Source organism: Danaus plexippus, chromosome 31, assembly GCF_018135715.1.
Source record: "Danaus plexippus chromosome 31, MEX_DaPlex, whole genome shotgun sequence".
Taxonomy (NCBI): domain Eukaryota; kingdom Metazoa; phylum Arthropoda; class Insecta; order Lepidoptera; family Nymphalidae; genus Danaus; species Danaus plexippus.
In genome coordinates this window covers 1,199,739-1,226,741 of record NC_083558.1, presented here as the reverse complement: position 1 = coordinate 1,226,741, position 27,003 = coordinate 1,199,739, and the positions used below count along the sequence as shown (strand labels likewise).

At 40.3% G+C, this 27,003-nt stretch overlaps 2 protein-coding genes across 13 annotated transcripts; both read left to right on the top strand.

The window, feature by feature from the left end:
* Positions 1-445: 445 nt before the first annotated feature.
* LOC116778429 (uncharacterized) lies at positions 446-1,272 on the top strand. The gene is made up of 3 exons (XM_032672432.2): positions 446-505; positions 765-798; positions 866-1,272. The coding sequence occupies exons 1-3, from the start codon at positions 485-487 to the stop codon at positions 1,234-1,236; spliced, it is 426 nt and encodes a 141-aa protein (XP_032528323.2). The 5' UTR covers positions 446-484; the 3' UTR covers positions 1,237-1,272.
* Positions 1,273-10,394: 9,122 nt separating this feature from the next.
* LOC116778440 (collagen alpha-1(VII) chain-like) lies at positions 10,395-24,800 on the top strand. 12 transcript variants are annotated; one of them, XM_061525813.1, is made up of 29 exons: positions 10,395-10,466; positions 10,694-10,745; positions 11,284-11,313; positions 11,642-11,728; positions 11,922-12,158; positions 12,555-12,722; positions 13,045-13,263; positions 13,483-13,563; positions 13,633-13,815; positions 13,919-14,809; positions 15,134-15,223; positions 15,327-15,506; positions 15,627-15,734; positions 15,855-15,944; positions 16,048-16,545; positions 16,649-16,828; positions 16,949-17,176; positions 17,285-17,374; positions 17,478-17,780; positions 17,889-18,944; positions 19,053-19,262; positions 19,366-20,445; positions 20,986-21,075; positions 21,179-21,706; positions 21,923-22,012; positions 22,116-23,033; positions 23,137-24,195; positions 24,315-24,467; positions 24,587-24,800. In XM_061525813.1, exons 1-29 carry the CDS (start codon positions 10,437-10,439, stop codon positions 24,700-24,702), a joined length of 9,045 nt encoding a protein of 3,014 aa, XP_061381797.1. In that variant the 5' UTR covers positions 10,395-10,436; the 3' UTR covers positions 24,703-24,800. The 12 variants fall into 12 exon arrangements, with proteins under 12 accessions (XP_061381797.1, XP_061381800.1, XP_061381804.1 ...); XM_061525816.1 differs by lacking the exon at positions 15,627-15,734 and having other exon boundaries at positions 13,919-14,701; positions 15,735-15,944; XM_061525820.1 differs by lacking the exon at positions 15,627-15,734.
* The last annotated feature ends 2,203 nt before the right edge of the window (positions 24,801-27,003 follow it).

Here is a 27,003-nt window from a genome sequence, read left to right as displayed (position 1 = left end):
CTTAATTCAAGACTTCCGCGAGTGTTCATATAAATAAAAATAATATTTTCGGATGTGCTACGAGTATTTTATGATTTTGAAAAACTAGTCTACGTCCGCCCGTGATCACGGCTGCTGCAAAGTAACCGAAACGTCGGGAGTTTTTTATTAAAATAATAAAAAGCGCCTAGTATATCCGAAAACATAATTTTTATTTATATATCTCAATTAACCGATCATATTTTATCCGACGATAACAAAAAGATCCATATTTATAACGATTCTACTTCCAATATAAGAGTTATCCAAAAAGTTATCTAATAAAATGCGAGAGTATTATCCTAATCGGTACATACTAAAATGTATTAGAATGTCTTTCGTTTGTTATACAAATATCACGTATACAATAACTTTAGTTTTCCTTTTAGTTTGTAGCCCTGGCTTATTTTCCGCCTTCATTTACTCAGTTGCTTCATCAACGGACGTGCTCTACGTTTGTTTCGTTATGTTAGCACTAATATTATTTGTGAGTGTTACATGTTGTTTATTTAAAAAATATATTAATATAAATAAAAAAACGATCGTTTCTATAGCGACTTGTTTATTTATAAGACGAAACTTATTCAAACATAGTTCAGATTGAAACACTATCATCTATGTCAGTTTGTTTTAAATACAAATCAATTATTTGACATTTATTGATTGATTTAAAACTATACTATAATGTATTTGGTGTGCTATTTTTTATGATGATAGTGATTGGTGATTGGATTCTTTTATTTCAGATAACAGGCGTACAAAGTTTACCGACGAAATTGAGTAAGATTTTTTTATGTACTTTCATATAATTGTAGTAAATAAATAACATTTATATATATTTTTTCAGGAGACGTAAACTGCTTGCATCTCACGAATGATATAGAGGGACAAATCAACGATATAACTCACAAATTGTCATCACACATAAAATATGTCAGTAGTTTTTACGACGATATAGATCTTAGAATGGTCAAAATTGTGATAGACAGACATTCGTCTGGTGAAAAACAGAAGGAAACTGTACTGAAGGTAGACATAAACGACTGTGAGAGCGACAATAAGTACAGACGATATTTATTGAATGATAGTGACGAGATAAGATCGAATCTATCGATGAAAAATAGATCGATATCCGGTGATGATGATGATGGGAATGATGATGAGGTGATTTATTTCATAGATTATATTGATCTTAAGAGAATTAGCACAGGCGATTGAAGGTAGACGTTACTGTGTATTTACAAACGTCCATATATATATATATATATATATATATATATATGAAATAAAATAATATTTTAACTATATATATTTGTTTTATTCATTAGTGGTTAAGACTTCAATAACACCGGATACATAATAATGTACGCTTAACACATGTTTGTAACGTTGATGCATTGAGATTTAGGAACAGAAAAACACTGTAAACGTGCACGTAATGCGTCTGAACTCGTAGTAAGAATGAATAAATGTGACGCTAAAATTAATTATTGAATTGTTGAAACACTAAAATAACTTTAAAGATATAAATATGTAAATATTTAAGAATAGTTAAATATATATATATACATATATTTTTGTTGGTTTTACGTAAATTTAAATGTACGTAACTATTAATTTTATTGTTTATCTGTATTGAAATAAAGTAATTCAACATAAAATAAGGAACAGTTTTCTCAATCGTCGGCCATGTTTGTTACTTTATAAATAAACATCTAGTTGTAATATGTTACGAAGTTTTTGGAAGGTATTTAACGAAAAAATTATGTGACAGATACCATTAGTATTATTATAAAATTGTAATGTTTTTGAAATTTTAATAAAAAACTAATATTTTCGGATTTACTACTCGTTTTTTAATATTAATTTAAACTATTCCAGGATTAGTTAAAATTATAAAAAAGCGTAGTTTCTACATCCGAAAATTTTAGTTATATTTCGTAGTTGGAAATCTATGTTACATTAAAAATTTTATAACATTTTTATTTTAAGTATATTGTAGAAATTAATACGTGTTTATGAGCGCTCAATAGACTAATAGACTGAGCGCTCAAAAGTCTTACAGACTGAGCGCTGAATATATTTTCTTGTTATTATCACAATAGCATTAATATTTCTTCGGATGTCGGAAATATTAAGTCAATATATAAAATTTACTTCATCTTCATCTATATATAAATATATATTCGGTTGTAGAGTGTCAGATATAACAAGTAATGCAATCCTCAATCCATTGCAATAAATAAATAGATGCTTTGAAACAAACCACAAACCAATATTTTACTTTTATATAGTTTTAAATTAATTTAGTTTCGACATACTTGAAGATTATAATAACATAGTATATAATGTATCTTCAGTCCGTGTAGTTCCCGGGAACGCTTCATGACAGGTGTATTGTGTGAAGTAACGCGACACGCGATAGATGGCGCTGACGGTTGGTGAACATAATTCAGACACATCTTACTGCTCGTGTTCTTGACTTTATACAGCCATATGTTAGTTCCAGATGACAAGTATAAGGTGGGCAGATCACCCTATATTAGGTTCAGTCATAGTCTTGCCACTTAGCACAATACATATTACGAATTTTAATATAGTTTTTAGAATACAACACATGCAAAAATGTTTAGAAGATTATATATGAGACGAAACCTCTCATCATTCCATGGATTCAGCCTGCGGGTGCCGGGTCCATGCTGGGAGAGGAGCTTCAACAGCGCCTGGGACTTGACCCAGGTGTAGGTTTAAGGGTCCTATCTAACGCTAAAATAATATCATCATCATCATCATCAGTCTATAGGAGTCCAGGAGGAGGAGGAGGAGTGCTGAGCAAAGGCCTCTTCTCACATGGAGAAGGTTAGAGAATTAATCACCACGCTAGCTCAAGACGGATTGGCGATTTCAATTTTATAATTTGAAATTATCAGACCAGTTTCCTCACGATGTTTTCCTTCACCGTCAGTCAGTGGTGTCTAAATACTCTTATAAAGTACATATGATTGGTAAAAGATCACATTGGTACCTGCCAGGTTTCAAACCCGCGCCCTCACGTGAGAGGCGGGCCTCTAACCTCCAGGCCACCACGACATAATACATAATATAACATAAAAAAAATTAAGAACATATGTATTTCAACAAATGTTTTAGCTGTCAAAGTTAACCACTTTTTATGACAGTTATAGGTACGTTCTCTTGAAGCCCATGCATTTAACACAATGTCGACGTCAGACGATATATAAGTTAACATAACATGTAATAAATTAACTTTTAACTAGTGCACGCACTCGACATCGCCTGCGTATTAAATATAATGAAATAGTCTATCTATGAGTATATATTATCAATTATTTAATGCGACAGACAAACAAAAATACTTTAATATATACAATATATATAAGAAAGTTGGTAAGGATGCAGAGATGTCTCTTGTGATTATTACCATATATATTTCTAGTCCTTTATACACTACCTCAACGCCTGTTCCCAACTTCAAACGGACGAAGTCGCGGACAAAACTAGTTTATTTTAGAAAAAAACAAACCATTGCTTTTCGTCGCCATAAACGCGCATAATATTCGGCAGTTTTATTAATATTAACCCTATTAACATGAAAATAACTCAAGGCTGTCATCAATTATTATAACAACTTATTGGTCGTCGTTACTATTGTTAAAAGTAAAACGAAATCAAAGAGAATAGAACTATGTTTGAATTCTGGTATAAATATGACGTCTGGACGCACGACAGCGGACTGCAGAGTTCAGCGAGTGCGGATCATAAAGAATATGATTATGAAGAACCTTCGAGAAATACAAGAACATTTAGAAGAATTGAAGTTTCATATTAAAATATCTGGAACGTACTGAAACGAGTGACATTAGAGACGTCAGCGAGGCTGGCGTCCTGTCTTTAAAACAATGAATTTGTATTAAATCCGATATATATATATATATATATATAATGGCAATTTTAATATATATGTAAACAAGTAATAAAACAGATCAAACTATATTATATATATAAAAAAAAGTCGTGTTGATTATATTATTTATATAGTGGAGAGATAGCTCAGAACGAGGAGACGGACATACGATACTTTTCACTACGTAAAAAAAACCACCTTATTTTTAGTTACAAAATTTTAATTATAAAATTGACGCGGACGAAGCCGCGAATTTAAAGTAGTTATTTATGATAACATGATTATATATGTCTCTTCCTTTCCTGAAATCTTCACAAAAACGTATATTTCTATATAGTTTTATAATGAGATATATTTATATTATAAATGATTAAAGGTAAACCTTGTGTTTTTTTAAGTATCATTATGAAAAAACATAGATATTATTCTTCTTAAATACGTTTTAATACATATATTAGCTTTATATATATATATAATATCAAATATTTGTTAAATTGGCAGACACTACGTAAACGAAATTAATAAACATCTGAACAAATATGTTATGAATATCAATATTGTAACACAGACCCATTTTTTCGTATATAATTGCTACTTATTATAAAAATGCAACGAAATTTTATGTTTAATATACAAAAATTTTACAATTAAATCATTAAAATAATGTTAGGGTATACAATATTTGGTAATCCTTCCTATAGACTTGACTTTTCGTAAATATTTTGGTGGCTTAGAGGTTAAAGGCCAGCCTATCGTGCATGACGGCCCGGGTTCGAATCCTGGCAAGTACCTAGGACATTTCTGAGAGTATTTAGACATCGCTGACGGACGGTGAAGGAAAACATCGTGAGGAAACCTGGATTTGCAATTTCAAATTATAAGTTTGAAATCGCCAATCCGCCTTGAGCGAGCGTGGTGGTTAATGCTCTAACCTTCTCCATGCGAGAGGAGGCCTTTGCTCATCAGCGGGCTCCGATAGGCTGATGATGTTATATAAAATTGTTTTAGTTTTAACTAAACTAAATATTAATAAAATATTTTCTAGTTTAATATTTAGTAATAAAAATTTCCTGCGAGTCTCATTTCAAGTGACGTGTCCCTACCACAAGTTGGGAAGGTTACGCTATTGAAAACTTCAAACTGTTCGTATTCTGTGACGTCGCTGAAGTAACTGTCATGACACGGTTTATTTTTAATTTCCTTAACTACCAGTAGACGGTAATCCATTATCTGTATACAGCTTGAATTAATATAAAATCATTTAAACATTAAGATCATTAATTTTTTCATCCCGTCTGCCCGTGATCACGGTTGCTGCAAACTAACAGAAAAACTTCGGTCGTATGTGTTACCGACATATTAATCCTTGATATGGAATATCACATTTTGTTTGTTAAATGACGTTAATATTTATAATAACTTCTAAATGTATTAAATTATGACTACTTAATTTATATCGATTTAAAGGGAATGTTTTACCGATCTATTTTTGTAAAGTGATAGCTTTTTTTACGTAGGGTATTATTTTATTTTGTTTTTGAGTATGGTATGATTTTTAAACGGGACTCGATCGGTCACCCGCTGTTGGATACCGATCGAGACGGTAGTACTTGTAAATATGAAATCATTTTAAAGTATCAAGGTGTTTTCTTGTAATCGACTCATCAGGTTATAGCCTGCCAAGTGCTAGTCAAGGCGCTATTAGAATAATATACTCTCAAATACGGCTCCTGAGCGTGATCGAGAGGAGTGTATATTACATATGTATGTTTAAAGTAGTAAAAAACGAGTAGTAAACCCAAAAATATTATTTGAGACGCTGCTATGATATTCTTCTTCCACCTAAAAATTCTTCTATTATAAACAGACAATGTCCCACTCGGTAACTGTATTCAAGAATTTAGGAAAAAAAATCAGATTATCTACAGTTGACGTCAATGAGAACTACAATATTATTTTGTTATACACATCACAAAGGCAATATATTTCATTATTTACGAATTATTTTAACTGTTAAACCTATTTTGATCACATCGCATATCATATTAAATAAAAAACTTTGGGAGTCACCGATGTTAGGAGACCGGATGATTTTATTATTAAGAATCAAACTAAAAGGATCCTGAGGGATAGTCTCATTTTAATAATCATTCAGGATATCAAAACTTACTTCCACTGGAAGCTATACCGCTTTTATATGTCAAAGGTGGCAAACGAGCAGACCTTGATAACCTTGATTATTAAGGAAGAGGGAGAGGAAAGAGTGGGAAAGAGAAAGGGCAACCGGCTCTCTCACTCATCGGACGAAACGCAGCCGTTAAAGACTACTCCACGCGGATCTTCTGTGAGAGCGTGGTGCTTCCCCGGTCGAGCCAGCCTATGTTCGAGCTGTACTAACATGACCACAGCTAGGCTCTACCACCTCTATATATACTATAACCGTATAAAATTAAAAAAAAAATTAGGTAGGTTGATCTTTAATCACCAGTTAGTGATTTTAATATGCGCAGTAACTGCTTATTGGTCATTTAAGACCCCGTAATTAATATTACAGTCTTTTCTTATATATCAATATTTACTTTAGGGCTGCGTTATGTAAAGAATGAACAGATTTTAATTACACTTCCGCTACAAGATAGAGACGTATTGGGAGAAGTGAAGGAACAATTAAATTTAGTAATGTTTTAATAAAAATCATCTCATTTCATCTTCACTCTGCAGTGAAGAGATAGAGAGATGTAATATAATACCACCCTTTTAAAAAACCCACGTACGAAGCCATCTAGTGGCCATGGACCAAAAATATCACATTTTTTTTAAAGAGCCGACACTTTTACACTACTGGACCTTTATAACCAAACATGGAAACTAAGAAACGGGTTTTATAATGAGGCAACAGCATCAAAATCGGTGCATCCGTTTGAAGGCTACGACACCATAAAGATAAGCGACGTCTAACTTATACCACATTCTTAAAGCGTACTTTTAGTTTGTAAGTACGCAAGCGTAATGACCCTTATCGGGGTGAATGGGACAGAGAGAGATCCCTTAATGTTCCACTATATAAGGGAAGGTACACTTGGTTATATTAGTGGGTAAAACGACAGGCATGTATAGCTAAACATGCTTCCCGGGATGCCTAGACAGCCAACCGGTCAGCAGTCCTTGCCGAGGGGGTATGCAGCGATCCATTTTTTCCAAAGTTAAATAATACTTCAGTACCCTTGGTACGAATTGACAGATTTAGTTAAAAGTAAAAAATTGACTGATTCCCAAAGTAACGGGAACCTGGGCTGTGAATTTTGCAGTCTTTAGAGTAGTGAAATGTATTTAAAATCAATATAAAAGTCCTGTTAATAGGATATTTGACGGGCTCTAGGAAACTGTCTCATGAGACGAAATTGAGTCGGGTTACCAGCCCGACCCCAGCCGGAGCACAGGGGTGCTATTGGAGGCGTTGGAATTGCTTCCGGCGCACTCCTGTACGTCGTCTGCGGAGGGAGGGTGCATCAGCTGCAGCTTCCCTTTCCCGCTCAGATGCCTCCTTCGTGGACATGACCGTCTCACAGGAGGAGGATACCGCCAGCCAGAACTCGTCACTCTCGAGCATCTTCTCCGCGATGGTCGAAAACGACAAGTCCACCCCGCCGAGAGCCTACACGAGGTCTTGGCGCTGCGCAGCCCATCTCGGGCACACCTCGAGGGTATGCTGGGCCGAGTCCACCGCGGCACCGCACTCGTGACAGCCTTTTCCCGGCTCTCTTCTGGCCGTCTCACACAAGTAGTCACCGAAGCACCCGTGCCCGGTGAACACCTGCGTCAGACTGAAAGTGAGGGGTTTACGTTTCCGCCTCATCCAACGCTCTAGGACCGGGCGCAGCGCTGACGTTGTACTTTTACCGTACGGCTGCTCCGTGTTAAAGGCATTTGCGATGTCCAACGACACCGCAACCACTACCTCTCCACTGCGTTCCGGCTCTTCCGTCACCGCCCTGAGGCGTTTGAGGGCGTCGATGGTCGACCGGTTCGCTCGGACCCCGAACTGGGAAAGTCCATTGAACCTACCTTTTAAGGTTCTATAACGAAAACGTACAAAAACAACAGAATAACCAACTTATATTATTTAAATTACTCTTTAAAATATAAATCAAATATCTAATACATTTGATAATAATATACTCGTATATACCAAGATCTTAAAAGAAAATTGATTTTATTGTAAATAATAAATAGCGAGCAATTTAATAGAATTCTGTTCAACGGTAATTCTGAATCTACGATTGTTAAGAAACTAACATAGAGTTGTATTCTCGATTGAAAAAATCGTAGAGGAAAATTTTCACGTCTTATATATAAAAATATGTTAATATTTAAATGCATTCTAAATATGTATTATATTCGTTTTAGACCCGCCAGAGATAGGAGGAAACCTACGAAAGTTACTTATATGTAGGCTGTTCCAAGAATATGTATTAAAAGTAAAAACCGATGCCAGGATAGCAATGCCATGCCATTTTTTGTGTGGTATCAGGAATGTGCGTTTCGCGGAGTCAGGAAAGTCATATGATATCTATACAATAGTGTTGCCCCGGCTACGTTCGTTAATTTTTACATAGGTATGGGCCGCATACGTAACAAACGCTTCAATATTTTTAATGTAAGAGGAGTCCAAATATATATATAAAGTTGAATGTAAATAAATTTTTTAAATAACCACCTCGTAAAAATAAGGCTACCATTTTGTGAGGTCCCACAGCAAAATTTTCAATATATATTCCAAATATAAGTTCCTAATCGAGATTAATTCTAAGGTTCGTAATTTCGGAAACCAGATAACGACCAAGTATGTGCCAAAAATGAGTTATAAGTAAATTTTTCTCGCAAAATATAATTACCGTCACATCATCATCAGCCTATCGGAGCCCACTGCTGAGCAAAGGCCTTTGATACCTTCTCCATGTGAAAAGAGTCTCACATGGAGAAGGTACCATCACATATCAATATAAAAATGTTGATTTTTTGAGACGTTTATCTCGTGAATATAATGCAAGTTTCTATAAATCATTCTAGCAGCTTCCCTTACATAATGTTTATTTGTTTTTTAAGTATTTATGTATTTATTTATAACAAAATTATAAACTCGAAGAAGAAATGAGTTTGCATTTACAGAGAGAGTGCGTATCTCATCAGAAGGCACATCTGTTCTGTCACGTGGCGTGTGGGCTAAGCTATGTCCATACCTAATTAAAATGCATTAATACATAAGGTGTATATAGGTATGCATATATATTAGGCACTAACCTGAATTTCCTTATTTTTATTTATAAAACGTCAAAAACTCATATTGTTATTAGGTGAAGTCTCTATAAAAATGTTTTTTTTTGTTGAGGGATTTTTAAATGGCAATAAAAGTTTAATTCACTTGTGACGTTCACAGAACGGGGCGGGAAAAAGGAAAAATATAGAAGCACAGATAATGTTCAACTTGACATAGATTAAAAAAGGCTCGAAATTTAAATGTGAATATAACGACATTTTTCTAGTTTGTTTTACATGCCATAGCATCTTAAACGTACGTTTATTGGGTGAAGCGAGCGGAATATACTGGCGACTCTGGCCGTTCATCCACGGAGATGATCTCGGCGACCGGATGTACGATCTAGTCGAGGTTATCTGTTCGATAGCCTATAACTGGAGTAATTTTAATCATACTTGGGACTTGAAATTTAAATTTTAGAGCTTTTTCTTTAGCTAAGCGGGAGGAGAAAGGTGCACCTCCTAGTATGTTGATGATGTTCAACTGTAGGAGATTTATGTACATGATTTGGTGGATAGACGATTATAAGATAAATAAGGAATAATCGTACCGCAGCGTACCGCACAACTTTTAGCATATTTTAGAAAAAAAAATTTTTACAATAGTTTGAAAAGTAGTTTTTATTTAAATTAAAATAAACTTGTTATATGACAACTGTCTAGCAGATGGATAAGTAAGGTTTCTTTATATTCTTATGACACGACATATAATAAAAAAATAATATCCTAAAATAATAAGCCTATGATCTATGTTAAATCAGCTATCTGCCAAAAAAATTGTCTCAAATATATATATAGGTCCCATTAAAAGCTCTCACTTATACAACTTATTTAAAAAAGCTTAACTTAATTTTGACCGATTAAGTTAAAACTTTTTAGTGTACACAATGTTTCGTAAAAAAAAAAAACTCGTATTCTCAAAAAAAATTAATGATTTAGTACAATCTATTTGCTTAGCTGTTACAGCATTAAGCATATTTTTTTTTCACATAATCCAAAATTACTATTTAAACAGATGCGAGAATTTAATTTATTACCAATAATCATATTTGTCCAGTGTATTGTTTAATTTTAATTTATTTTATTTGCATAATATTGTGGGTGGTATAAAAAGGGGCGCTGGTTACTGACAGCTATCAATTCATGGTCTTGTAAGGATAAGACATCCTAGACCGAAATGAATTTGGTGCTTATCTTCGCGCTGGGTGTAAGTTGCATAACATTTTGTATATAACAAGTCTTTAATACATATAGTTGTTTATTTTCTGATAATCTTCATATAATTTAGACGATAATTTTGTAAAAAAAATATATATGATATGTTAGTACAGCCTACGTACGGAGCGTTTAAAGTCATTCAATAATAACTCCTCATTTTGTTTATACCAAAGACGATTTTTGGATAAAATAATATTTTTTACAAACATTTTTCAGGTGCTGTGTGTTAACGCAGACCCCCATTTCGTAAGAGCGAGACAACCAGTCAGTAAGTGTCATACGTTTATAATAAAGCCAAAAAAAAATTTTAATTTTGTTATAAAACATAACTCTCTTTTGTTACGTCAGTTATAATATTCTGTACAAAATAGTATCTAATAGTAATATATTTATGAGAATAAAAATGAAGTTACTCCAGATATCATCAGATTATCTCCGAAAGTCCAATCAGAATCGAACCATCCGTTCTTGAGATTGACTGCATAAACAGACAGACAAATGCAGTATTTGAAATTAGAACATATTTTTTAAATGATTTAAAGAAGTTTCCTTTATTGTGTATGTACGCGTATTATAAGTTCGCATAGTCACTGAATATGAATCGTTACACTTTGTCATTCTACCCACGTTAATGCTATGTAAAAATTTATGTGAATAAAAAACTATTAACTCTGCGTATTTAGCGACGATCAAACTTGGAGTATATATACAGAAAAAAATAATAATAATTATGTATGTTTGATAATTTTTTCACCAAAATATAGTTAATTATATATGTAGTTCATATGTTTTTAATATTTTTTCAGATGATCAGAATTTCGTGTTCAAACTCCCAGGTGAGATATAATGTTTTATTGGGATACCGTGGAAATAATAAAAAAAATAGTCTCACAGAGATTGTAATTTAAAAAAAAAAATCACTTCTTATACAAAAACTTCGTATAAAATTTCCTGTCAGTTTTTAGAATAGTGAATTTTAATGTTTACTTATATAGAAATTGTGTCACAAAAATTGTTTAATTAAAAAGAACAAGACAATAAAGTTAGGTAGAATATAAACAGAAGAGCTATTAAATATGTTGAATCGAAAAGCCGTACTTAGATATGCCCTAGACTAGTGAAATAAAGTCCGAGCAAGTCCATTTACCATGGCAATACTTGCAGATAATGGTTTACAATACACGTACTTCGAGGAAGAAGAATTGGACAGTTTTGGTAAACCAATAGTGAAAGTGACTTTCATACCAGAAGGTTAGTAAAGGTCAAGGTAGCGTTATGGTTGTACAAACAGAATTAGGTGTAAAATTATATGAGCATAAAAATAATTTAATAACGAAACAACCTAACGCTGGCCTTTCCAACGACCATGACTCTAATTCCAAGATCCCCCCCCCTCGTATAATAATCATATGCTGTATTCGTACTGAACAATAAATTTTTGCAGAGGACATTGGCCATGGCGCACTTGACTTGACGTCTGGGGTTGTGGAAAGAAAGCTCAACTCTGAAAGGAAATTCGCCCAAGGTTCAAGCGATCACCGCAGATCAAGGAACCATGGACGACACCATAACATCGCTGGTGGTGTCCTAAATGATGGTAACAGCAAGAGCTATTGGAACTCAGATTCGGAATCAACCGTTGATAATGAAAATGAAAGCAAAAATTACCAATACAGTTCCGGTGAGTCATTTTAAGTATTTTTTCAACTATACGCTAAAGACCAACCGCTTTCTGAAGTACGAATAATTTAAAGTAGGAACAGTGTAGGTGAGCGTTTATTACGCGTTAGATAGGGACCTATTAAACCTACGCCTGGGTCGCAAGTCCTAGGCGCTGTTGAAGCTCCTCTCCCTGCAACGATGGACCCGACACCCGCACGGTGAATCCATTGAATGTTGAGAAGTCTTCGTGTCATTAAACATCCCAAATAATGTATATTTTTTTTTTTATTCTATCGATTCAGAGGATTTCTCCTTTAGCTAGCAGCGAATTTTCATACCTATACTTACTTGTATATCATACCATAACTATTTATTTTATTTTACTGCGGATGGCTGATAAACAAATTGTTTTCAGGTTCTCAAATTGAATCGTCACACTCCAAGGGAAAACTTGGACGTATTCCTCACCCAATACTGAGACACCATCCACGGATTCCGTTACGATCACCAATACAGAAACCCGGACTTCTCCCGGTCGATAATATTGGTATCGACATTGGCGTCGGAGCTCAAATCTCAGGAGGTTTGTTTTTTTATATGATTATCATAAAATAAATAGATATTTCAAAGTTAATCACCGATTAACTGTAACGGTGTTTTTAAAGTTAGCAATAAACGAGCTCCTGGCAGTCTGGCACAAATGGTAGCTGAACTTATGAACCAAAATCATTCCGGAAATGTTGAATATACAAAATTATTGACTGCCGATAACGACGCCGGTAGATTTTATTTTATATAGACATCGATTTTGAGATATGTATACTAAAAAACTAAGATAATTAGTAACTATGTATATTGAAATGTATACGTTCATCATAATGTAATATTCATTTTTTAAAAAAAAGGGGCGAAACATCCAATAATTGGAAGGATTCCAAAGAAGCCTTGGTTGCGAGGGAAGAAACCTAAAGGTGGACAGGCACCTGGCGGGAGAAACCCTGACGAAGTTATAACAAGAGAAACTGAAACAACCGTTGTGACTACAGATAATGCCAAGGCATCAAACGAAAAACAGAGTTCCTCCACCGTGACTAAGATCATATCAGAAACAAGAGCCAATTCGGGTAAGAATGTCTTGGAATAATAAACATATGTCTACTGACTGCGGTTCTTAGATAAGAGACAAATTTTTAAAGAAATGAAAAAAATTACAAACTAGTGGTACTTCGACTTATATAATCACGTTCAACAATTGCGAATACAGTGTTATATTTTAAAAATAATGATAATGTTTTATTCAGAATAATTTAAGACGTGTATATTAATTTTTTTTTTTTTCGTAGATTCTCCATCGAATAACGACAAGCCAAATAACGTTGATTCTAACAACAATAAGAAAAAACCAATTAAAAAGTGTTCGAAAGGTAAAAAAATCACAATTACATATACATAACAAAAGTAATTAATTTATTATAAGCAACTCCTACCGCCAGGACCTCGGCCAGATGATTTGAGGAAACCAAAACATGGCAAGAGACCAAGAGGAGGCAAATATCCTCAGGAAATAACAACTAGCGAATCGATAACGACAGTCGTAACCAAATCTAGCAAGGAATTATCTGAGCAAGACCAAACCAGTTCAACGACAATAACCAAGAAAGAAACAATAACGCAAGGTAAGCCGAACACAAAATATATATATAGCTATCTTTCTACAACAAATATGACTGTTAAATAAAAGCAAAAATTAAATTCAATTGATACATTCTATTTCAAAAGGACCTGACTATAACTCGCCAGACGAGGACTATCAACCCGACGACAACAGCCCTGACAGGAACGGTGGCCAGCCAGGAGGCAAGAAACCCAAGGGTGGCAAGAAACCCAAAGGTGGAAATCAACCCAACAAAGAGTCACCGGATGATGACGACAACAGCCCTGACAGGAACGGTGGCCAGCCAGGAGACAAGAAACCCAAGGGTGGCAAGAAACCCAAAGGTGGAAATCAACCCAACAAAGAGTCACCGGATAATGACGACAACAGCCCTGACAGGAACGGTGGCCAGCCAGGAGGCAAGAAACCCAAGGGTGGCAAGAAACCCAAAGGTGGAAATCAACCCAACAATGAGTCACCGGATGATGACGACAACAGCCCTGACAGCAACGATGGCCAGCCAGGAGGCAAGAAACCCAAGGGTGGCAAGAAACCCAAAGGTGGAAATCAACCCAACAATGAGTCACCGGATGATGACGACCAACCCGACGACAACAGCCCTGATAGGAACGGTGGCCAGCCAGGAGGCAAGAAACCCAAGGGTGGCAAGAAACCCAAAGGTGGAAATCAACCCAACAATGAGTCACCGGATGATGACGACAACAGCCCTGACAGCAACGATGGCCAGCCAGGAGGCAAGAAACCCAAGGGTGGCAAGAAACCCAAAGGTGGAAATCAACCCGACAATGAGTCACCGGATGATGACGACCAACCCGACGACAACAGCCCTGACAGGAACGGTGGCCAGCCAGGAGGCAAGAAACCCAAGGGTGGCAAGAAACCCAAAGGTGGAAATCAACCCAACAAAGAGTCACCGGATGATGACGGCAACAGCCCTGACAGGAACGGTGGCCAGCCAGGAGGCAAGAAACCCAAGGGTGGCAAGAAACCCAAAGGTGGAAATCAACCCAACAATGAGTCACCGGATGATGACGACAACAGCCCTGACAGCAACGATGGCCAGCCAGGAGGCAAGAAACCCAAGGGTGGCAAGAAACCCAAAGGTGGAAATCAACCCAACAATGAGTCACCGGATGATGACGACAACAGCCCTGACAGCAACGATGGCCAGCCAGGAGGCAAGAAACCCAAGGGTGGCAAGAAACCCAAAGGTGGAAATCAACCCAACAATGAGTCACCGGATGATGACGACAACAGCCCTGACAGCAACGATGGCCAGCCAGGAGGCAAGAAACCCAAGGGTGGCAAGAAACCCAAAGGTGGAAATAAACCCAGTGACGGAAACCCGCCTGGACAAACAACAACCACAGTCACAACAAAGACGACAACAGAAACAACCGCTTCCGCCAGTAAGTTAACATTCAATACCTTGGGCTTCCTTATTTTTTGCAAACTAAAGAAAATAATAGTGACCAACAATAGCTTACACTGACCTTTATCATTTTAAAACAGGCTCGCCATCTGGTAGTCCCAATAACCAACAACCCAGTGACGACCAACCGGATGTAAAAGATCAGCCACAAGAAAACAAACCCAGTGATGACAAAAAACCTAAAGCTGGAAAGCAACCCAAAGAAGTTTCACCAGACGATAATAAACAGCCCGACGACCAGAGCCCAAAGAAACCCAAAGGTGGAAGTCAACCCAACAATGAGTCACCGGATGATGACAACCAACCCGACGACAACAGCCCTGACAGGAACGGTGGCCAGCCAGGAGGCAAGAAACCCAAGGGTGGCAAGAAACCCAAAGGTGGAAATCAACCCAACAATGAGTCACCGGATGATGACGACAACAGCCCTGACAGCAACGATGGCCAGCCAGGAGGCAAGAAACCCAAGGGTGGCAAGAAACCCAAAGGTGGAAATCAACCCAACAATGAGTCACCGGATGATGACGACCAACCCGACGACAACAGCCCTGACAGGAACGGTGGCCAGCCAGGAGGCAAGAAACCCAAGGGTGGCAAGAAACCCAAAGGTGGAAATAAACCCAGTGACGGAAACCCGCCTGGACAAACAACAACCACAGTCACAACAAAGACGACAACAGAAACAACCGCTTCCGCCAGTAAGTTAACATTCAATACCTTGGGCTTCCTTATTTTTTGCAAACTAAAGAAAATAATAGTGACCAACAATAGCTTACACTGACCTTTATCATTTTAAAACAGGCTCGCCATCTGGTAGTCCCAATAACCAACAACCCAGTGACGACCAACCGGATGTAAAAGATCAGCCACAAGAAAACAAACCCAGTGATGACAAAAAACCTAAAGCTGGAAAGCAACCCAAAGAAGTTTCACCAGACGATAATAAACAGCCCGACGACCAGAGCCCAAAGAAACCCAAAGGTGGAAGTCAACCCAACAATGAGTCACCGGATGATGACAACCAACCCGACGACAACAGCCCTGACAGGAACGGTGGCCAGCCAGGAGGCAAGAAACCCAAGGGTGGCAAGAAACCCAAAGGTGGAAATCAACCCAACAATGAGTCACCGGATGATGACGACAACAGCCCTGACAGCAACGATGGCCAGCCAGGAGGCAAGAAACCCAAGGGTGGCAAGAAACCCAAAGGTGGAAATAAGCCCAGTGACGGAAACCCGCCTGGACAAACAACAACCACAGTCACAACAAAGACGACAACAGAAACAACCGCTTCCGCCAGTAAGTTAACATTCAATACCTTGGGCTTCCTTATTTTTTGCAAACTAAAGAAAATAATAGTGACCAACAATAGCTTACACTGACCTTTATCATTTTAAAACAGGCTCGCCATCTGGTAGTCCCAATAACCAACAACCCAGTGACGACCAACCGGATGTAAAAGATCAGCCACAAGAAAACAAACCCAGTGATGACAAAAAACCTAAAGCTGGAAAGCAACCCAAAGAAGTTTCACCAGACGATAATAAACAGCCCGACGACCAGAGCCCAAAGAAACCCAAAGGTGGAAGTCAACCCAACAATGAGTCACCGGATGATGACAACCAACCCGACGACAACAGCCCTGACAGGAACGGTGGCCAGCCAGGAGGCAAGAAACCCAAGGGTGGCAAGAAACCCAAAGGTGGAAATCAACCCAACAATGAGTCACCGGATGATGACGACAACAGCCCTGACAGCAACGATGGCCAGCCAGGAGGCAAGAAACCCAAGGGTGGCAAGAAACCCAAAGGTGGAAATCAACCCAACAATGAGTCACCGGATGATGACGACCAACCCGACGACAACAGCCCTGACAGGAACGGTGGCCAGCCAGGAGGCAAGAAACCCAAGGGTGGCAAGAAACCCAAAGGTGGAAATCAACCCAACAATGAGTCACCGGATGATGACGACAACAGCCCTGACAGCAACGATGGCCAGCCAGGAGGCAAGAAACCCAAGGGTGGCAAGAAACCCAAAGGTGGAAATAAACCCAGTGACGGAAACCCGCCTGGACAAACAACAACCACAGTCACAACAAAGACGACAACAGAAACAACCGCTTCCGCCAGTAAGTTAACATTCAATACCTTGGGCTTCCTTATTTTTTGCAAACTAAAGAAAATAATAGTGACCAACAATAGCTTACACTGACCTTTATCATTTTAAAACAGGCTCGCCATCTGGTAGTCCCAATAACCAACAACCCAGTGACGACCAACCGGATGTAAAAGATCAGCCACAAGAAAACAAACCCAGTGATGACAAAAAACCTAAAGCTGGAAAGCAACCCAAAGAAGTTTCACCAGACGATAATAAACAGCCCGACGACCAGAGCCCAAAGAAACCCAAAGGTGGAAATCAACCCAACAATGAGTCACCGGATGATGACGACAACAGCCCTAACAGCAACAGCCCTGACAGGAACGGTGGCCAGCCAGGAGGCAAGAAACCCAAGGGTGGCAAGAAACCCAAAGGTGGAAATCAACCCAACAATGAGTCACCGGATGATGACGACAACAGCCCTGACAGCAACGATGGCCAGCCAGGAGGCAAGAAACCCAAGGGTGGCAAGAAACCCAAAGGTGGAAATCAACCCAACAATGAGTCACCGGATGATGACGACCAACCCGACGACAACAGCCCTGACAGGAACGGTGGCCAGCCAGGAGGCAAGAAACCCAAGGGTGGCAAGAAACCCAAAGGTGGAAATCAACCCAACAATGAGTCACCGGATGATGACGACCAACCCGACGACAACAGCCCTGACAGGAACGGTGGCCAGCCAGGAGGCAAGAAACCCAAGGGTGGCAAGAAACCCAAAGGTGGAAATCAACCCAACAATGAGTCACCGGATGATGACGACAACAGCCCTGACAGCAACGATGGCCAGCCAGGAGGCAAGAAACCCAAGGGTGGCAAGAAACCCAAAGGTGGAAATCAACCCAACAATGAGTCACCGGATGATGACGACCAACCCGACGACAACAGCCCTGACAGGAACGGTGGCCAGCCAGGAGGCAAGAAACCCAAGGGTGGCAAGAAACCCAAAGGTGGAAATCAACCCAACAATAAGTCACCGGTTGATGACGACCAACCCGACGAAGACAGCCCTGACAGCAACGATGGCCAGCCAGGAGGCAAGAAACCCAAGGGTGGCAAGAAACCCAAAGGTGGAAATCAACCCAACAATGAGTCACCGGATGATGACGACCAACCCGACGACAACAGCCCTGACAGGAACGGTGGCCAGCCAGGAGGCAAGAAACCCAAGGGTGGCAAGAAACCCAAAGGTGGAAATCAACCCAACAATGAGTCACAGGATGATGACGACCAACCCGACGACAACAGCCCTGACAGGAACGGTGGCCAGCCAGGAGGCAAGAAACCCAAGGGTGGCAAGAAACCCAAAGGTGGAAATCAACCCAACAATGAGTCACCGGATGATGACGACAACAGCCCTGACAGCAACGATGGCCAGCCAGGAGGCAAGAAACCCAAGGGTGGCAAGAAACCCAAAGGTGGAAATCAACCCAACAATGAGTCACCGGATGATGACGACCAACCCGACGACAACAGCCCTGACAGGAACGGTGGCCAGCCAGGAGGCAAGAAACCCAAGGGTGGCAAGAAACCCAAAGGTGGAAATCAACCCAACAATGAGTCACCGGATGATGACGACAACAGCCCTGACAGCAACGATGGCCAGCCAGGAGGCAAGAAACCCAAGGGTGGCAAGAAACCCAAAGGTGGAAATCAACCCAACAATGAGTCACCGGATAATGACGACCAACCCGACGACAACAGCCCTGACAGGAACGGTGGCCAGCCAGGAGGCAAGAAACCCAAGGGTGGCAAGAAACCCAAAGGTGGAAATAAACCCAGTGACGGAAACCCGCCTGGACAAACAACAACCACAGTCACAACAAAGACGACAACAGAAACAACCGCTTCCGCCAGTAAGTTAACATTCAATACCTTGGGCTTCCTTATTTTTTGCAAACTAAAGAAAATAATAGTGACCAACAATAGCTTACACTGACCTTTATCATTTTAAAACAGGCTCGCCATCTGGTAGTCCCAATAACCAACAACCCAGTGACGACCAACCGGATGTAAAAGATCAGCCACAAGAAAACAAACCCAGTGATGACAAAAAACCTAAAGCTGGAAAGCAACCCAAAGAAGTTTCACCAGACGATAATAAACAGCCCGACGACCAGAGCCCAAAGAAACCCAAAGGTGGAAGTCAACCCAACAATGAGTCACCGGATGATGACAACCAACCCGACGACAACAGCCCTGACAGGAACGGTGGCCAGCCAGGAGGCAAGAAACCCAAGTGTGGCAAGAAACCCAAAGGTGGAAATCAACCCAACAATGAGTCACCGGATGATGACGACAACAGCCCTGACAGCAACGATGGCCAGCCAGGAGGCAAGAAACCCAAGGGTGGCAAGAAACCCAAAGGTGGAAATCAACCCAACAATGAGTCACCGGATGATGACGACAACAGCCCTGACAGCAACGATGGCCAGCCAGGAGGCAAGAAACCCAAGGGTGGCAAGAAACCCAAAGGTGGAAATCAACCCAACAATGAGTCACCGGATGATGACGACCAACCCGACGACAACAGCCCTGACAGGAACGGTGGCCAGCCAGGAGGCAAGAAACCCAAGGGTGGCAAGAAACCCAAAGGTGGAAATCAACCCAACAATGAGTCACCGGATGATGACGACAACAGCCCTGACAGCAACGATGGCCAGCCAGGAGGCAAGAAACCCAAGGGTGGCAAGAAACCCAAAGGTGGAAATCAACCCAACAATGGGTCACCGGATGATGACGACAACAGCCCTGACAGCAACGATGGCCAGCCAGGAGGCAAGAAACCCAAGGGTGGCAAGAAACCCAAAGGTGGAAATCAACCCAACAATGAGTCACCGGATGATGACGACAACAGCCCTGACAGCAACGATGGCCAGCCAGGAGGCAAGAAACCCAAGGGTGGCAAGAAACCCAAAGGTGGAAATCAACCCAACAATGAGTCACCGGATGATGACGACCAACCCGACGACAACAGCCCTGACAGGAACGGTGGCCAGCCAGGAGGCAAGAAACCCAAGGGTGGCAAGAAACCCAAAGGTGGAAATCAACCCAACAATGAGTCACCGGATGATGACGACAACAGCCCTGACAGCAACGATGGCCAGCCAGGAGGCAAGAAACCCAAGGGTGGCAAGAAACCCAAAGGTGGAAATCAACCCAACAATGGGTCACCGGATGATGACGACAACAGCCCTGACAGCAACGATGGCCAGCCAGGAGGCAAGAAACCCAAGGGTGGCAAGAAACCCAAAGGTGGAAATCAACCCAACAATGAGTCACCGGATGATAACGACAACAGCCCTGACAGCAACGATGGCCAGCCAGGAGGCAAGAAACCCAAGGGTGGCAAGAAACCCAAAGGTGGAAATCAACCCAACAATGAGTCACCGGATGATGACGACAACAGCCCTGACAGCAACGATGGCCAGCCAGGAGGCAAGAAACCCAAGGGTGGCAAGAAACCCAAAGGTGGAAATCAACCCAACAATGAGTCACCGGATGATGACGACAACAGCCCTGACAGCAACGATGGCCAGCCAGGAGGCAAGAAACCCAAGGGTGGCAAGAAACCCAAAGGTGGAAATAAACCCAGTGACGGAAACCCGCCTGGACAAACAACAACCACAGTCACAACAAAGACGACAACAGAAACAACCGCTTCCGCCAGTAAGTTAACATTCAATACCTTGGGCTTCCTTATTTTTTGCAAACTAAAGAAAATAATAGTGACCAACAATAGCTTACACTGACCTTTATCATTTTAAAACAGGCTCGCCATCTGGTAGTCCCAATAACCAACAACCCAGTGACGACCAACCGGATGTAAAAGATCAGCCACAAGAAAACAAACCCAGTGATGACAAAAAACCTAAAGCTGGAAAGCAACCCAAAGAAGTTTCACCAGACGATAATAAACAGCCCGACGACCAGAGCCCAAAGAAACCCAAAGGTGGAAGTCAACCCAACAATGAGTCACCGGATGATGACAACCAACCCGACGACAACAGCCCTGACAGGAACGGTGGCCAGCCAGGAGGCAAGAAACCCAAGGGTGGCAAGAAACCCAAAGGTGGAAATCAACCCAACAATGAGTCACCGGATGATGACGACAACAGCCCTGACAGCAACGATGGCCAGCCAGGAGGCAAGAAACCCAAGGGTGGCAAGAAACCCAAAGGTGGAAATCAACCCAACAATGAGTCACCGGATGATGACGACCAACCCGACGACAACAGCCCTGACAGGAACGGTGGCCAGCCAGGAGGCAAGAAACCCAAGGGTGGCAAGAAACCCAAAGGTGGAAATCAACCCAACAATGAGTCACCGGATGATGACGACAACAGCCCTGACAGCAACGATGGCCAGCCAGGAGGCAAGAAACCCAAGGGTGGCAAGAAACCCAAAGGTGGAAATCAACCCAACAATGGGTCACCGGATGATGACGACAACAGCCCTGACAGCAACGATGGCCAGCCAGGAGGCAAGAAACCCAAGGGTGGCAAGAAACCCAAAGGTGGAAATAAACCCAGTGACGGAAACCCGCCTGGACAAACAACAACCACAGTCACAACAAAGACGACAACAGAAACAACCGCTTCCGCCAGTAAGTTAACATTCAATACCTTGGGCTTCCTTATTTTTTGCAAACTAAAGAAAATAATAGTGACCAACAATAGCTTACACTGACCTTTATCATTTTAAAACAGGCTCGCCATCTGGTAGTCCCAATAACCAACAACCCAGTGACGACCAACCGGATGTAAAAGATCAGCCACAAGAAAACAAACCCAGTGATGACAAAAAACCTAAAGCTGGAAAGCAACCCAAAGAAGTTTCACCAGACGATAATAAACAGCCCGACGACCAGAGCCCAAAGAAACCCAAAGGTGGAAATCAACCCAACAATGAGTCACCGGATGATGACGACAACAGCCCTGACAGCAACGATGGCCAGCCAGGAGGCAAGAAACCCAAGGGTGGCAAGAAACCCAAAGGTGGAAATCAACCCAACAATGAGTCACCGGATGATGACGACAACAGCCCTGACAGCAACGATGGCCAGCCAGGAGGCAAGAAACCCAAGGGTGGCAAGAAACCCAAAGGTGGAAATCAACCCAACAATGAGTCACCGGATGATGACGACAACAGCCCTGACAGCAACGATGGCCAGCCAGGAGGCAAGAAACCCAAGGGTGGCAAGAAACCCAAAGGTGGAAATCAACCCAACAATGAGTCACCGGATGATGACGACAACAGCCCTGACAGCAACGATGGCCAGCCAGGAGGCAAGAAACCCAAGGGTGGCAAGAAACCCAAAGGTGGAAATCAACCCAACAATGAGTCACCGGATGATGACGACAACAGCCCTGACAGCAACGATGGCCAGCCAGGAGGCAAGAAACCCAAGGGTGGCAAGAAACCCAAAGGTGGAAATCAACCCAACAATGAGTCACCGGATGATGACGACAACAGCCCTGACAGCAACGATGGCCAGCCAGGAGGCAAGAAACCCAAGGGTGGCAAGAAACCCAAAGGTGGAAATAAACCCAGTGACGGAAACCCGCCTGGACAAACAACAACCACAGTCACAACAAAGACGACAACAGAAACAACCGCTTCCGCCAGTAAGTTAACATTCAATACCTTGGGCTTCCTTATTTTTTGCAAACTAAAGAAAATAATAGTGACCAACAATAGCTTACACTGACCTTTATCATTTTAAAACAGGCTCGCCATCTGGTAGTCCCAATAACCAACAACCCAGTGACGACCAACCGGATGTAAAAGATCAGCCACAAGAAAACAAACCCAGTGATGACAAAAAACCTAAAGCTGGAAAGCAACCCAAAGAAGTTTCACCAGACGATAATAAACAGCCCGACGACCAGAGCCCAAAGAAACCCAAAGGTGGAAGTCAACCCAACAATGAGTCACCGGATGATGACAACCAACCCGACGACAACAGCCCTGACAGGAACGGTGGCCAGCCAGGAGGCAAGAAACCCAAGGGTGGCAAGAAACCCAAAGGTGGAAATCAACCCAACAATGAGTCACCGGATGATGACGACCAACCCGACGACAACAGCCCTGACAGGAACGGTGGCCAGCCAGGAGGCAAGAAACCCAAGGGTGGCAAGAAACCCAAAGGTGGAAATCAACCCAACAATGAGTCACCGGATGATGACGACAACAGCCCTGACAGCAACGATGGCCAGCCAGGAGGCAAGAAACCCAAGGGTGGCAAGAAACCCAAAGGTGGAAATCAACCCAACAATGAGTCACCGGATGATGACGACAACAGCCCTGACAGCAACGATGGCCAGCCAGGAGGCAAGAAACCCAAGGGTGGCAAGAAACCCAAAGGTGGAAATCAACCCAACAATGAGTCACCGGATGATGACGACAACAGCCCTGACAGCAACGATGGCCAGCCAGGAGGCAAGAAACCCAAGGGTGGCAAGAAACCCAAAGGTGGAAATCAACCCAACAATGAGTCACCGGATGATGACGACAACAGCCCTGACAGCAACGATGGCCAGCCAGGAGGCAAGAAACCTAAGGGTGGCAAGAAACCCAAAGGTGGAAATCAACCCAACAATGAGTCACCGGATGATGACGACCAACCCGACGACAACAGCCCTGACAGGAACGGTGGCCAGCCAGGAGGCAAGAAACCCAAGGGTGGCAAGAAACCCAAAGGTGGAAATCAACCCAACAATGAGTCACCGGATGATGACGACCAACCCGACGACAACAGCCCTGACAGGAACGGTGGCCAGCCAGGAGGTAAGAAACCCAAGGGTAGCAAGAAACCTAAAGATGTACATGATAGGAAATTGATTTTTTTTAAGATATTTAGTATTCAAGGCAGTATGAATTTAAAAACTTAATTCTTTTATCCCCAGGTCCAGCTAGTAAACCCGATGGTAAAAAACCAAATTCAGCCGAAAAAGGCCCCAATAGTTCACGTAAACCTGATTCAAGTCGTCCGAAAGGCAAAAAGCCAAGACATGGTGGTATCAGACCCGGCAGACCTACCCTAATTCCTCCACGTGGTGGTGAGCGGCACATTTTGCAGTAGCCTTAACTTTTATAGTTTGATTTTCAAACCAGTTTATTTGTGAAGTTGAAATAGTTTTTTTTAGAAATATCAATTACAAAAATGCTTTCGTTATAGGTCGATACCCACCAGGATTCATCCCCAAGCAGCCAGGTCGCAACCGCATCTGCGTGTGCTTCAACAGCTTTAGCGACATGCCGGCAGAACTCAGATCCCAATTCCGATTATACTGATGTGAATAAAATTCTTTTATCTATTAAATGTGCATGAAAAAAATATCCAGTTTGAATTAAAAATTGGAACCAAAAATAAATGTATGTATGTTTTATAATTGTGTCGTTTCCTTTGTCTCTTAAACATGACGGAATGAAAATGAAAGAACTAATAATAACAATATCTCTCTCATGGCTGTTGAAGTCTATGAGTCATGGAAATTTATTATTCTTGCTTTAATTACATAGAAGCGTGTTCCAGGATTACATAGAAGTCGTGGTAGCCTTGAGGTTAAAGGCCCGCCTCTCACGTGAGGGCGCGGGTTCGAAACCTGGCAAGTACCAATTTGATTTTTCATAGTCATATGTACTTTCTAACAGTATTTAGACGCCACTGACGGACGGTGAAGGAAAACATCGTGAGGAAACCTGGTCTTATAATATCAAATTATAAGTTTGAAATCGCCAACCCGCCTTGAGCAAGCGTGGCGATTAAATGCTCAAACCTTCTCCATGCGAGAAGAGGCTTATGCTCAGCAGTGGGCTTCCGATAGGCTGATGATGATGATGATGATGATGATGATGTGTTCCAGGATTACAGCTTAGTTAGATTTCGGTAATACATCGGGAAAATTCAATTGCAACTTATAGATCATAAGTTCAGTGATGTCATTTAAGTTAATATTTTTGTACCTACCTACATCGACTTGGTTGTAAATTAATTATAATAAGTTTATTACCAACTGAAATACAGACAAAAGAACGCGAAACCCTAAACAATAGTCACCTTAATGACCAATGGGTAACACTGGCATAAAACCCGAATTTAATCCACTCACTAAATATATCAAACGCGTGAAATTAATTTAGAATATTATATATTTAGAGTACACACCCAATTCGTACCGAAATTTAGAAAAACGAACGCACCCGAAGTGACACTGCCTGATGGCATTTGCTTAATATTTAATAACTTTTACGCGGGAAAGTAGTTGTCATTGCGACTTGTGTTCTTGCAAATTATATTTAGGGTTATTAATGATATAACTCTTGAGAGTTCGGACGACGGACAGATAAGATTATTATGACTTAAACATACCTTCCTGCAAAATATTCAACTAGTTTATAATACAGGGACAAACTGAAGATAAATAACTCGAGTCAAGTCTTCACAGTTCACATCCTTCTTAGTGACGATTCATACATACCTACATCACGAAGTTCGAATAAAATATCTTACTGTCTTGCGTATTTTCAGTAAAATAAAATATGATCTAACATTATGTTTATATATACAAGAGTAGTCGGCTAACGGCTTTTGATAGTTGATACAACTTTACCGACATATTAAGACTAAAGCTACTCAACAATAGGTGGCGTTGTAAAAACTAAGGAAACATTTCCCAACACAATTCACCAGAAAGTAAAGGTCAATGATCCGTTTACTATGTGTTACAAGTAAATGTGTATGTAACTTTAAAAAAATTTTTCGAACGTATGACAAACAACTTTGAGTTTTAAATTTTTTATCTATAATTAATCACTAACTTTAAATACCTTTCGATTGCTCTAACCAAGAAGACATTACGTACGCATAATTTTTTAAACACGTCAAAAATGTTAAATAAGTGATAGGTTTGATTATAATAACTTCGTTTTGAAATGTCACTTGTCAAATTTTATATCATGACATTGACGTATTGTTTTAAAGAAATTTACCGGTAATAGACAAATAGTAGCCAAAGGAAAAATAGAAAAAGATTTTATGACAATTTATCTCATTACTAAATTATATTTTACGTAAATTTAATGACAATATTTTTAATATTGATAAATAAAATTAAATTAAATATTTTTAGATAGGAAACTAAATTTTCTTTAATAACACATTTTCGTCGTAGTTATCTGTCAGTGGATTTTCTTGATGTATTAATTGCTAATAAAAAAAAATATAAACGTTGACATTGGCATAATATTCCACGATTCCAGTGCGAATGAAGCCAAGGCATAATAAAAAAATATATGGTGCTATCCAAATTTACTAATATATATAAAAAAAAAACATTATCCTTTAAATTAACTATTTTCCAGAGGAATTTTCCAAAATATTTCCAATGTTATAACAATGTTTAAAATAAAGATATGATATATAATATAAAATTAAGAGTAAATTTTGCTTTTCTTTAATAAAAATGTACTAAATCACTTTTAATCCTACTATTATTTTTATGGAATATAAAAAACTAGTTTTTGCCCGCGTCTTCGTCCGCGTATATTTCAGAATTAGTTATATATAGCTTTTACCCCTGACTTCGTCCGCAT

What these genes read in the sequence shown, in the direction of transcription:
- LOC116778429 (XM_032672432.2), top strand. Translation starts at nt 485, where the DNA reads ATGTTAGCACTAATATTATTT. An exon ending in TGTTAGCACTAATATTATTT is followed by an intron (nt 506 to 764) that starts GTGAGTGTTACA and finishes CTTTTATTTCAG; the next exon opens with ATAACAGGCGTACAAAGTTT. An exon ending in AAGTTTACCGACGAAATTGA is followed by an intron (nt 799 to 865) that starts GTAAGATTTTTT and finishes ATATTTTTTCAG; the next exon opens with GAGACGTAAACTGCTTGCAT.
- LOC116778440 (XM_061525811.1), top strand. Translation starts at nt 10,437, where the DNA reads ATGAATTTGGTGCTTATCTTCGCGCTGGGT. An exon ending in AGAAACAACCGCTTCCGCCA is followed by an intron (nt 16,546 to 16,648) that starts GTAAGTTAACAT and finishes ATTTTAAAACAG; the next exon opens with GCTCGCCATCTGGTAGTCCC. An exon ending in GGGTGGCAAGAAACCCAAAG is followed by an intron (nt 17,781 to 17,888) that starts GTGGAAATCAAC and finishes AGAAACCCAAAG; the next exon opens with GTGGAAATCAACCCAACAAT.